Source organism: Tasmannia lanceolata, unplaced genomic scaffold, assembly GCF_043159265.1.
Source record: "Tasmannia lanceolata isolate RefF3 unplaced genomic scaffold, GAP_Taslan_0.1 ptg000015l, whole genome shotgun sequence".
NCBI classification, from domain to species: Eukaryota; Viridiplantae; Streptophyta; class Magnoliopsida; order Canellales; family Winteraceae; genus Tasmannia; species Tasmannia lanceolata.
In genome coordinates, this window is record NW_027518692.1 from 46,647,185 (window position 1) to 46,659,724 (window position 12,540).

Here is a 12,540-nt window from a genome sequence, read left to right on the forward strand (position 1 = left end):
AGGTTCAATCCCAGCTTTCCTATCAAAAAAAAAAAAAAAAATCATGCATGTTAGCACGTGGGAAATACATGCATGTCCACTCAAATACCACCTTATATCCCCATTGATGAGAATTTTTTTGGCAAACAATAAAATCTGATCTGAATCTTGATATAAAGGTGTACGCTACAACTTTGATTTTTTGGACGAACCTCAAGAAATCTGATCTGAATCCTGGCAATGGAAAACCTTTCACCATTCAAAAAATATTTAAAAAATATGTCACTGTGAGGCGTGATACTGGTGAAAAAGTAACAATCTGAGGCAGGTCATTGGCTGTCTCTGATTGGTGTAGAATGGAAAATCTGCTTTTGAAACCATAAAATTGTTGGGTATGTGATGAACAATAATCCACTCCGTAGTTGACTAGTTGCCATTCATTTCAGAAAACATCCTCTGATTCCACCCTTAATATGAAAGAACTGGTTACCTAAAGCACACACCCTTGAATGTTATTGTTTACTTACCAACTTCTCCAAAAGCTTAAGCTATTGGAGAAAGGCGTTATTTATCTTTTATACTTTAACACCCCCCCGCATGTGTGGCCCACTTGGCAAACACGTGGCACATGTGGTCCCACTTTGGGCCAACCATCGCATGTGGATTTTTGCTATCCGGGAGGTTTGAACTCGAGACCTTCGGCTCTGATACCATGTTAACTTACCAACTTCTCCAAAAGCTTAAGCTATTGGAGAAAGGCGTTATTTATCTTTTATACTTTAACACCCCCCCGCATGTGTGGCCCACTTGGCAAACACGTGGCACATGTGGTCCCACTTTGGGCCAACCATCGCATGTGGATTTTTGCTATCCGGGAGGTTTGAACTCGAGACCTTCGGCTCTGATACCATGTTAACTTACCAACTTCTCCAAAAGCTTAAGCTATTGGAGAAAGGCGTTATTTATCTTTTATACTTTAACAGTTATAATTATCAATACAGATCAGCTAGCCTCCCTACATGTGATATGCTATTACAGATTCTTATCTTTGCACGATGGTTACTGAATAGGGGTGTAAACGAGCCGAGCTGAGATTGGCCCGGCTCGGCTTGTTAAGCTGAAGAGCTCGGCTCGGGCTCGAACAGGCTCGCGAGTGGCTCGCAAGCCTTACCGAACTCATCTTCCCTGGACAGCCCTATCTAGTGTAATTTGACTACTCTTTTTACACCACGGGAGGTGGTCCAAGTAACAAATGGGGTTCCAAAAAAGAAGTGACATATTTTGCCTCCCCCTTTCACTCTCGGGGGACAACCCTTTTAGTGTATATATTAATAATATATATATATATATATATATATATATATATATAAAATCCTTAACCAGCCTTAACGAGCCGAGCCGAGCTCCGGCTTAGCTTGTTAAGCTTAATGAGCCTGGCCAGCCGGCTCGGCTCGGCTCGGCTCGGCTCTTTAAGGATTCGAGCTGAGCTTTTACCGAGCCGAGCTCGAGCGAGCTTCCGAGCCCGAGCCAAAATTGACACCCTTATTACTGAATCTTCTTATGAGTAGCAGCTTCTGCATATGAAAAAGGGTTGATTTTCTTATTGCATTTTTTTTTCTTTCAGAAGAACATTCTTGCTGTAGTTTCATCTATGCTAGTGTGTTATATATACATTTATTAAGGTGTGACAGTCCAACAAATTAATGCTATCTTTTGCATTAATGTACTTGGGATGATTTGTTTCATAGATTTGATTATAATTCCTCTGTTGTACAGATCCTCCAGCGGTCAAGTGATTCTTTTTGTTTCAGCAATGGGAGGTATTCCTTTATGTTGTGGATAAAATTTATTTAATGTTTTTGCAATTTTGGGTTGTAATGATCCCACTACAATGCATTCCACAGAAGATGATTGGAAATAAGTTTAAGATGGTATTTGGTTATGCTTTCCTTTTCTGCATAGGCAATTATGACAACAAGATTTTAGAGCCATTTTATATCATACACTGGATAACCTCGAAACCATTATTCTCAGTTTTGTTTGATCTTTTCAATTTAATATTATGTTATGAATTTACTATTAGCTTGTAAATGTTTTGCTAACTTGGCCGTTGAGTTGTTTTGGTTAAGAAATGTACCCCTATTCTTTGAATGGCTGAGAAATTTTATTGAAAGAAACAAGAAAAACCCGGAGACCGAGATGGTCAGTGCATAGGTGAAAGAAAGGCAAATACAAACACAAAGAACTGGAATTGATAGAAATAGCCTAAAGGCAGGAGGAGGATATCAAGGCGGAAGATAATCATATAGCTCGAACCCCTCCTTATGAACGCCTCCTCTAGCGAGACCGTTAGCTTCTCCGTTGGCCGACCTTCTTACATGCTGGAAGAAATGTACCTTAGCAATTCAATTATGAGTCACAACTTCAATTTGGTCATATTGGAATCAAATGAAATGTTTCATGCTCTGATCCATGTTGAGGTACATTATCATGAGACGTTCTTGGCAAGGAGGAAGAGATGGCATATAGTCCAACCAGTGGTAACATAGCTGATATCTTAATCAGCGCCCTCAACAAAAGGGTTGAGAAAGACTTGGCAGTGAAAAAACCATTGCTCAAGTCTAGGCTGAATCTCTGTGAAAATGAATTCTTCTTAGGTTTTAGCGGGGAGATACGGGAAATAGCTTTGGAATGTGGTTTTGAGAGGAAGGTCTCGTCCCGTGAATCGGACAATCGAGATGATAGAGGTATAGTAATTAATCGAGGAGGTGCTCTCAATCAAGAAGCTCTTAGCAAGTGCTTCAAAAATGCAGAACAAGGCAAGCTAATTCTGAAATGGGATGCCAAGGGGGGAATCTTGGTGGAACGTCGAGTGTTACGGAAGAGGTTAATAACCTAGGCATTGCTTGGTTTGCAAGTTGACAACATAAACCCCCTCAAACCCGGGCTTAAAACCATTTTGGGAATCCTCAAGGGAGAAATAACCAAAGTGCTCTGGATAAAGGAGAGGAAAAGAAGGGGGGCGAGGGCAGCAACCCTAAATGAATAACTTACCGGCCAAAAAAGGGGGGAGGAGGTTAAGAAAGTAGAATAGAAAAGGGAAGAAAAATAAAAAGAAAAAGAAAATAGGGGATCAGGAAAAGAAGTTTTGAAGATTAGCTGTTCTTTGAGTTTTTGGGTTTTGCATAGTTTAGTTCTATGGAGTCTTTGCTATGTTTTGGGGAGTGCTTGGGTAGAGATAGTTTGATTTTGATGGGTTGGTTTCTGCAGATCGCTCAAGGTGAAAAGGCAATGGATATCTTGATAATCATCTCTAAAGGATAGCAATTTGTAAGTCCGTTATATCCCAGATATCCTACAACTATGGTTTGAGAGATTCGTTCTTTCACCTACGCTTTCATCTGTTCTTAAGTAGTATTGCTATGTTTTTTTGGAGGTTCTTGGAGGATCATATCGAAGGTTTTAATACAGAAGTCAGGTTGTTGGAGACAACAATTTATCTATAAGCGTTCAAGTTTTTGGGTGGTTAATTGGTTTTGGCAGCATTAACAAGTTGGTTTTTAGCAACCATAGTGGAACTTTATATGGGTAGCTTACAGAATAGTTGTAAGGATTGTAACTCATTTCCTGTTCACTTCGATTTGGCTTTGAGTATGCCCAAGCCATCATATACTAATATTTTTTATTGCAGGCTGGAACCTCTGGTCCCGATTGCTAAACAAATATTAATGAAACTTATCAATTTTCAAAAAAAAAAAAACCAAAGAGCTCTGTGGAAGGGGGGTTCTTCATGGTTCTTCACCCTTAAGGAAGACCTTGATAGAGTCTTTGCCCTGTTGTCATGGTTATTTCCTTGGAAGGCTTCCTTCGACCAGAGAAGAATTGAAGCAAAGCACTACTTTGAAGGGACATAACTTTCTTCTCCCCTTTTGGAAAATGAAGCACTGGAGGAAGAACCGATCTTAGCAAAACTCATAAAGGCGAGAGGGAAGGAGTGAAGAACTACGCATGCATTTGGGTTACAATGGACCTCAAGTTGGTCTGTTTAGTAAAAACATGGAGGTTTAGAGTAAAACATCCATAACTCTCTCATTTTAAGTTCAAATCAAATGACATCAGTTTCTATCTGCTCGTCTTAAAGTTTTCTTTCAAAAGCAACAAATGGCACCAAAAAAGTCAAAGGGATGAGAGACTTATGGTCCATTTAGTAGAACATGGAGGTATAGACTAAAACATCCCAAACTCTCGTTTAAAGTCTAAATCAAATGAAATCAGTCTCTGTCTCCTCATCTTGAAGTTTTCTTCGTAGATGTTATTCTAATCCTTTTTAAAAACCTAGCTTTTTGTTTTTCATGATCCCGATCAGATTTTTTATTCCATACACATTTTTTGCACAATGCTTTTGCATGCTTCAAATCATGTTAAAATAATGGAAAAAACATTTTTTTCTGTCTTGGAAACCCTATTAAAACCCTAGTTTTTGTTTAGTATGATGTTTTCTGTAAATCCGTAGATACTATTCTAATCCTTTTAAAAAATGTAGTTTTTTTGTTTTTCATGATCCCAATCAGATCCTTTTGTTCCATATACGCTTTTTGCATAATGTTTGCGCATTCTTCAAATCAGGTTAAAATAATGGGAAAAAACTTCTCTCTCTCTCTCTCTCTCTCTCTCTCTCTCTCTCTCTTCGAAACCCTATTAAAACCCTAGTTTTTATTTAGTATGATGTTTTCTTTTAATCTGTAGATGCTATTCTAATCCTTTTAAACCCTAGTTTTTTGTTTTTCATTATCCCGATAAGATCTTTTTGTTCGATACACGTTTTTTGCATAATGCTTGCGCATTCTTTAAATCAGGTTAAAATAATGGAAAAAACTTTTTTCTCTCTCTCTCTCTCTCTTTTGGAAACCCTATTAAAACCCTAGTTTTTGTTTAGTATGATGTTTTCTTTTAATCCGTAAATGCTATTCTAATCCTTTTAAAACCTTACTTTTTTGTTTTCCATGATCCGGATCATATTTTTTTGTTCCATACACGCTTTTTGCATAATGCTTGTGCATTCTTAAAATCAGGTTAAAATAATAGAAAAAAACTTTTTTTTCTCTTCGAAACCCTATTAAAACCCTAGTTTTTGTTTAGTATGATGTTTTCTGTTAATTCGTAGATGCTACTCTAATCCTTTTAAAACTGTAGTATTTTGTTTTTCATGATCCCAATCAGATCTTTTTGTTCCATACACGCTTTTTGCATTCTTCAAATCAGGTTAAAATAATGGGGAAAAAACTCTCTCTCTCTCTCTCTCTCTCTCTCTCTCTCTCTCTCTCTTCGAAACCTTATTAAAACCTTAGTTTTTTGTTTAGTATGATGTTTTCTTTTAACCCGTAGATGCTATTCTAATTCTTTTAAAACCCTAGTTTTTTGTTTTTCATCATCCCTATCTGATCTTTTTCTTCCGTATACGCTTTTTGCACAATGTTTGTGCATTCTTCAAATTAGGTTAAAATATTGCAAAAAAAACTTGTTTTTTCTCTCTTTCTTGGAAACCCCATTAAAACTCTAGTTTTTGTTTAGTATGATGTTTTCTTTTAATCCGTAGATGCTATTCTAGAGTTTTTATATGGTGTAAGGCCTTACAACAATACGGTAGGGGTACCACCCTTGATATTTGATCCAACGGCTGCTCACTTTTTGAGAAGCTGCTGCTGGATTAAATATCAAGGTTGGCACTTCCACCTTACAAGGGCCTTATTGTTGTAAGGCCTTGCACTATAATAATTTCTCGCTATTCTAATCCTTTTAAAAGCCTAGTTTTATATTTTTCATGATCCCGATCAGTTCTTTTTTATCCATACACGCTTTTTGCATAATGCTTTTGCATTCTTCAAATCTGGGTAAAATAATGGAAGAAACTTTCTCTCTCTCTTGGAAACCCTAGTTTTTGTTTAGTATGATGTTTTCCTTTAAGCCGTAGATTCTATTCTAATCATTTTAATACCCTAGTCTTTTGTTTTTCATTGTCCCGATCAAATCCTTTTTGTTCCATATACGCTTTTTGTATAATGCTTGTGCATTCTTCAAATCAGGTTAAAATAATGGAAAAAAACTTTTTTCTCTCTCTTGGGAACCGTATCAAAACCCAAGTTTTGTTTAGTATGATGTTTTGTTTTGATACGTAGATGCTATTCTAATCCTTTTAAAAACCTAGGTCTTTGTTTTTCATGATCCCGATTAGATATTTTTCTTCCCTACACACTTTTTGCATAATGCTTTTGCATTCTTCAAATTACGTTAAAATAATGGAATTTTTTTTTTCTCTCGGCAAATCCTATTAAAACCCTAGTTTTGTTTAGTATGATGTTTTCTTTTAATACGTAGATAATGTTCTAATCCTTTTAAAAACCTAGTTTTTTGTTTTTCATGATCTTGATCAGATCTTTTTTTTCCATACACGCTTTTTGCATAATGCTTTTGCATTCTTCAAATCAGATTAAAATAATGGAAATAACTTTTTTTCTCTCGTAGAAACCCTATTAAATCCCTAGCTTTTGTTAAGTATAATGTTTTGTTTTAATCCGTAAATACTATTCTAAATTCTATTCCTTTTAAAATCCTAGTTTTTTTATTTTCATGATCCCGATCAGTTCTTTTTCTTCTATACACGCTTTTTTCACATTGCTTATGCATTCTTCAAATTAGGTTAAAATAATGGAAAAAAAACTATTTTTTCTCTTTCTTTGAACCCCTATTAAAATCCTAGTTTTTGTTTAGTATTATGTTTTCTTTCAATCTATAGATGCTATTCTAGAGTTTTTATATCGTGTAAGGCCTTACAACAGTACGGTAGGGGTACCACCCTTTATATTTGATCCAACAGCAGCTCACTTTTTGAGACGCTGCTATTGCATCAAATATCCAGGTGGGTACTTCCACCGTACAAGGGCCTTATTGTTGTAAGGCCTTGCACCATATAATTTCTCACTATTCCAATCCTTTTAAAAACCTAGTTTTTTATTTTTCATAATCCCGATCAGATCTTTTTGTTCCATACACGCTTTTTGCGTAATGCTTTTGCATTCTTCAAATCTGGGTAAAATCATGGAAAAAACTCTCTCTCTCTCTCTCTCTCTCTCTTGGAAACCCTATTAAAACCCTAGTTTCTGTTTAGTATGATGTTTTCTTTTAATCCGTAGATGCTATTCTAATCCTTTTAAAACCCTAGTTTTTTGTTTTTCATGATCCCGAACAGATCTTTTTGTTCCATATACGCTTTTTGCATGATGCTTTTGCATTCTTCAAATTAGGTTAAAATAATGGGAAAAAGTTCTCGCTCTCTCTCTCTCTTGGAAGTCTTATTAAAACCCTAATTTTTGTTTAGTATGATGTTTTCTTTTAATCCGTATTTGCTATTCTAATCCTTTTAAAACCCTAGTTTTTTGTTTTTCATGATCCCGAACAGATCTTTTTGTTCCATATACGCTTTTTGCATGATGTTTTTGCATTCTTCAAATTAGGTTAAAATAATGGGAAAAAGTTCTCGCTCTCTCTCTCTTGGAAGTCTTATTAAAACCGTAATTTTTGTTTAGTATGATGTTTTCTTTTAATCCGTATTTGCTATTCTAACCTTTTAAAACTCTAGTTTTTTTGTTTTTCATGATCTCGATCAGATATTTTTCTTCTATACACGCTTTTTGCATACTGCTTGTGCATTCTTCAAATCATATTAAAATAATGGAAAAAACTCTCTCTCTCTTTCTCTCTCTCTCTCTCTCTCTTCGAAACTCTATTAAAACCCTAGTTTTGTTTAGTATGATGTTTTCTTTTAATACGTAGATAATATTCTAATCCTTTTAGAAACCTAGTTTTTTGTTTTTCATGATCCCGATCAGATCTTTTTGTTCCATACACGTTTTTTGAAATCAGTTTAAAATAATGGAAAAAAGCTTTATTTTTCTCTCTTGGAAACCCTACTAAAAGCTTAGTTTTTGTTTTGTATGATGTTTTCTTTTAATCCGTTGATGGTATTCTAATTCTTTTAAAACTCTAATTTTTTGTTTTCCATGATCCTGATCAGATCTTTTTGTTCCATAAATGCTTTTTGCATAAAGCTTGTGCATTGTTCAAATCAGGTTAAAATAATGAAAAAAACTTTTTTTTTCTCTCTCTTCGAAACCCTCTTAAAACCCTAGGTCTTTTTTAGTATGATGTTTTCTTTTAATCTGTAGATGGTATTATAATCCTTTTAAAATCCTAGTTTTTTTCTTTTTATGATCCCGATCAGATCTTTTTGTTCCATACACGCTTTTTGCAGAATGCTTTTCCATTTTTCAATTAAGGTTAAAATAATGGAAATAACTTTTTTTCTCTCTTGGAAACCTTATTAAAACCCTAGTTTTTGTTTAGTATGTTGTTTTCTTTTAATCCGTAGATGGTATTCTAATCCTTTTCAAACCCTCGTTTTTTGTTTTTCATGATCCCGATCAGATCTTTTTATTCCATATACGCTTTTTGCATGATTCTTTTGCATTTTTCAAATCAGGTTAAAATAATGGTAAAAACTTTTCTCTCTTGGAAACCTTATTAAAACCCTAATTTTTGTTTTATTTGATGTTTTATTTTAATTTGTAGATGCTATTCTAATCTTTTTAAAACCCTAGTTTTTTGTTTTTCATGATCCCGATCAGATCTTTTCCCTCCTTTATTTCCATACACGTTTTTTGCATAATGCTTGTGCATTCTTCAAATCAGGTTAAAATAATGGGAAATTTTTTTTTTCCTCTTTCTCTTGGGAACCCTATTAGAACCCTAGTTTTTGTTTAGTATGATGTTTTCTTTTAATACGTAGATGCTATTCTACTCATTTTAAAAAGCTAGTGTTTTGTTTTTCATGATCAAGATCAGATCTTTTTGTTCCATACACGGTTGTTGCATAATGCTTTTGCATTCTTCAAATCAGGTTAAAATAATAGAAAATTCTTTTTTTCTCTCTTAGAAACCCTATTAAAACCCTAGTTTTTGTTTAGTATGATGTTTTCTTTTAATCCGTTGATGCTATTCTAATCCTTTTAAAACCCTTGTTTTTGTTTTTGATGATCCCGATAAGATCTTTTTCTTCCATACACACTTTTTGCATAATGCTTGTGCATTCTCCAAATCAGGTTAAAATAATGGAAAAATAAACTTTTTTTCTCTCTCTTTCTTTGAAACCCTATTAAAACCCTAGTTTTTGTTTAGTATGATGTTTTCTTTTAATTCGCGGATGCTATTCTAATCCTTTTAAAAACCTAGTTTTTAGTTTTTCATGATCGCGATCAGATCTTTTTGTTCCATACACGCTTTTTGCATAATCTTGGAGATCACAAAGTACATCATTTTTTTCATAAAAAGATGAATGGTAATAAATCTAGGAATAAGGTGTTATGTATTCATGATCAGGAGGGGAAAACTATCAATCCGTAAGAGCAGTCTTCGAAGACCTAAAAATGATAAAGGAAAGAAATACCACCATGGCAGAGAGAATTATATAGAATATTTGGATGCGATTCTTCCTCAATGGAATCTGATAAGTGAGATTTCGAGTAAGTGTTTACAGAATCTTCTTCTGTCCGAAGAAATTCCCAAAAAACTTAAAGTTCACGCGCATAAGTTGGATTACGAGAAAGTGCTCTTTCTTCAAGTATATAATTTTCCATAAGCATGCCTAGAGAGATTTATTGGTTGAAAAGAAAAGATGCAAGAGCAAAATCAGACAGTTCAATAATTCATTAGATGAAAGCCCAAAAATAAAAGCTACAGGTGCAGCCTGGAGATAGTTTGGGCAGGTTGGCGGATTAGGGCTAAATACATGTCCAATGATGACCTTATGCAAGCCTCTATTGGCAGAAGACCATCGACGGTTTGGAGAAGGATCAATGGAGGTTCTATTGGTTTGTAATTTATGTTTGTTGAGGTAAGTTGGTCTCAGAGTTTAAGTGATATTAACCTTTATTTGAATGGTGATTTGACATTAACTCTTTTTGAGGTTTAAGGAATCCTTTTAAGCAAGTTGCCATTTTAGGTTTGTTTTTAGTTGTGCTAGAGATTGACTTTGAAAGAAATATGACATTTGAGGTATATTTTTTCTTTTTTTGAAAATGACATTTGAGGTATATTAGGCTGGTGAAATAAGCTTAAACATATAAGTGGTGTGGGTTTGACAAAATGTAGTGTTTGGGCTGTGCTGTTATTTGTTTTTTTTTTTTTTCAATAAGACTGTGCTGTTATTTGTAAGTTGCATTTTCAAGTTGTCAATTTTAGGAAGTTTTATTCTCTCACTTATGAGTTCTTACTTGCTTACCCCATCTCCCTTGTGCTGCTTATTATTTTCTACCATAGTTGGAAAACTCGTGACTTGGGCTTGACATGGTTGAGTCTATCTTTTGATTTAGGAAGGTTGAAACGACAACTCGGTGAGTCGTGAGTAATGATTTTTCTTTGTACACAATTTTTTTGAGCTGCAGTTTCTTTGTAGACAATTTGAAAAATAAATAATAATAATAATAATAATAATAATAAAATTACAAAAAATGGAAACAAAGAAAAGTTACAATCAAACAATATGTATATATTGTTAAAATCTACAACATGCAAAATTATTATTATTTTTTTTGAATCATAACAAATTTCATTACTAAAAAAAGACCGAGAAGGTCAATGTGCAAAAGGGGGAAACATATGCGATCAAATCTAGAAGGACTACAAGCATGATAAGATCAATCCGGAAGAGAATCTAACGGCGCCAAAATTACATTGAATCGGATTTTTACATGATTTCCCCGAAATTTCCCCGCCGAACCGAAATTTCGTTTTTCACCCTTATTTACAAAATTTCTGCCGAAATGTAAAAGATTTCCACCGAAATTTCCACCGAAATGGCCGAAATTTTTGTCAAATTTTTACATGATTTCGGCCGAAATTTCCACCGAAACCGAAATATTTCGGTTTCCGTTGTGGCCAAAACCGACATTTAAAACCTTGTTAGTGACTCCTTCTCTAGTTAGACTATCTGCCACTTTGTTAGCAGAGAGACAAATTTGCTGAAACTCCACCGAAGAAGATTTCATCCAATCCCGCATCTCATCAAGAGTCTATCGAATCTCCAAGGGTGACTTTGCACTCCTTTAAGCTAGTGGATGATATTCAAGGAATCCCCTTGTACCACCACATTATATAAACGCTCTCTTGCTAACAACTTTAGGCCTTGGTGAACTGCGCGCACCTCTGCCTCCGACACATCCGCCACCCCAATGGGGCCGGCAAATGCCCAAATCACCTCGCCAAGCTCATTTCTCAATACACCACCAATTCCAGCCAGCCCAGGGTTACCCATGCTAGAACCATCAAAGTTAAGCTTAAATAGTCCGCCGAGGGAGGAATCCATTCTTGCACAATATTTTCGTTTGATTCCACAGTACAACACACTTCTCTCCATCCTTCCCATAAGTCGTAGGCAGATATGAATTTGAAGCATGTAATAGCTATACCCATGAGATCGTTAAAGCAATCACTATGATGAAGAGAAAATTGGAGCGTCTAGAAATCCCCTTGAACACCCTTGCGTTTCTTTCTTTCCAAAGGACCCAAATGGTAGCTATGAATAATGACACATTCGGAAGGATTTTCCCTTTTTCTACAATGTTCCTACCATATCTTTTTTCTCAATTAACAATGGATTAGATTGGGATCTACATAAACTTTCATTGTGGCTATCAGACCAAGTGATGTTTGTGCCCTTCTTTTTGGGGTGACTGATGTTGTAATTTGTTATTACCATGTGAGGATGATGGCACGTAATCATTAATTATTCTGGGCATATTGTGGATGCTATAGAGGCCGTAGGTTTTGGATCTATGGAGTGGGATCAGATTCTCTTCCAACGTACCCTGTGGTGGTTTCTGGGTCAAGGGTGATCCTAAATTCCTAATAATGTCATAAGGTGGCTTTCTGGGTTCCAATTTTCCCTTTTATTTAACAATATTTACTTTCAGTTTTTCAGTTTTTTAGATTCTCATATTTTCCTAATAGTTTTCTAAACATTTTATTGTATGGTATATACTATATAGCATTTCCTTATCAGGCTGCTCAGAGTGTGCTGTGCATCTGGTACCCAATACTTGTAACAGACACTGGCATGCATTTGTGTCCTCATTACATGCTTAGAAATAATTTTTCACCCTTTTTACAGATAAATGTTGATCCTCTGTGAGAAAGGTACCATTCAACTAATCCTTAAACTTATAGAAAATGGATGATAATTCTGATTCTGTCTCAAAAGAATATCACTCGTGTCTAGCATATCATCATTGGATAAATTTAACATAGTACCTTACGCCTGTGGCAAGCATAAGGTGCCTTACATTATTTGAATCATCTCAATAGGATGAGTAACCATCTTATAGAAGAACGGAAAATGTTTTTTGTACTTATTGAGAAGTGGGTGGTTAACCTGCAAATGTGCATTGAATAAAATGATGCACTGTTATCCCTTCCATTTGTTAGCTGTAGTGACTACATGACCAAGCCTAT

The 12,540-nt window shown here is 35.1% G+C and overlaps 1 protein-coding gene across 1 annotated transcript in view; it reads left to right on the forward strand.

The window, feature by feature from the left end:
- MEE18 (maternal effect embryo arrest 18) overlaps nucleotides 1–12,540 on the forward strand; it is a 36,522-nt gene that overhangs the window by 2,830 nt on the left and 21,152 nt on the right. Inside the window, exon 5 of the mRNA XM_077396084.1 lies at nucleotides 1,756–1,799. Coding sequence (XP_077252199.1) covers nucleotides 1,756–1,799 — 44 coding nt within the window. The remainder of the gene's footprint in view (nucleotides 1–1,755; nucleotides 1,800–12,540) is intronic.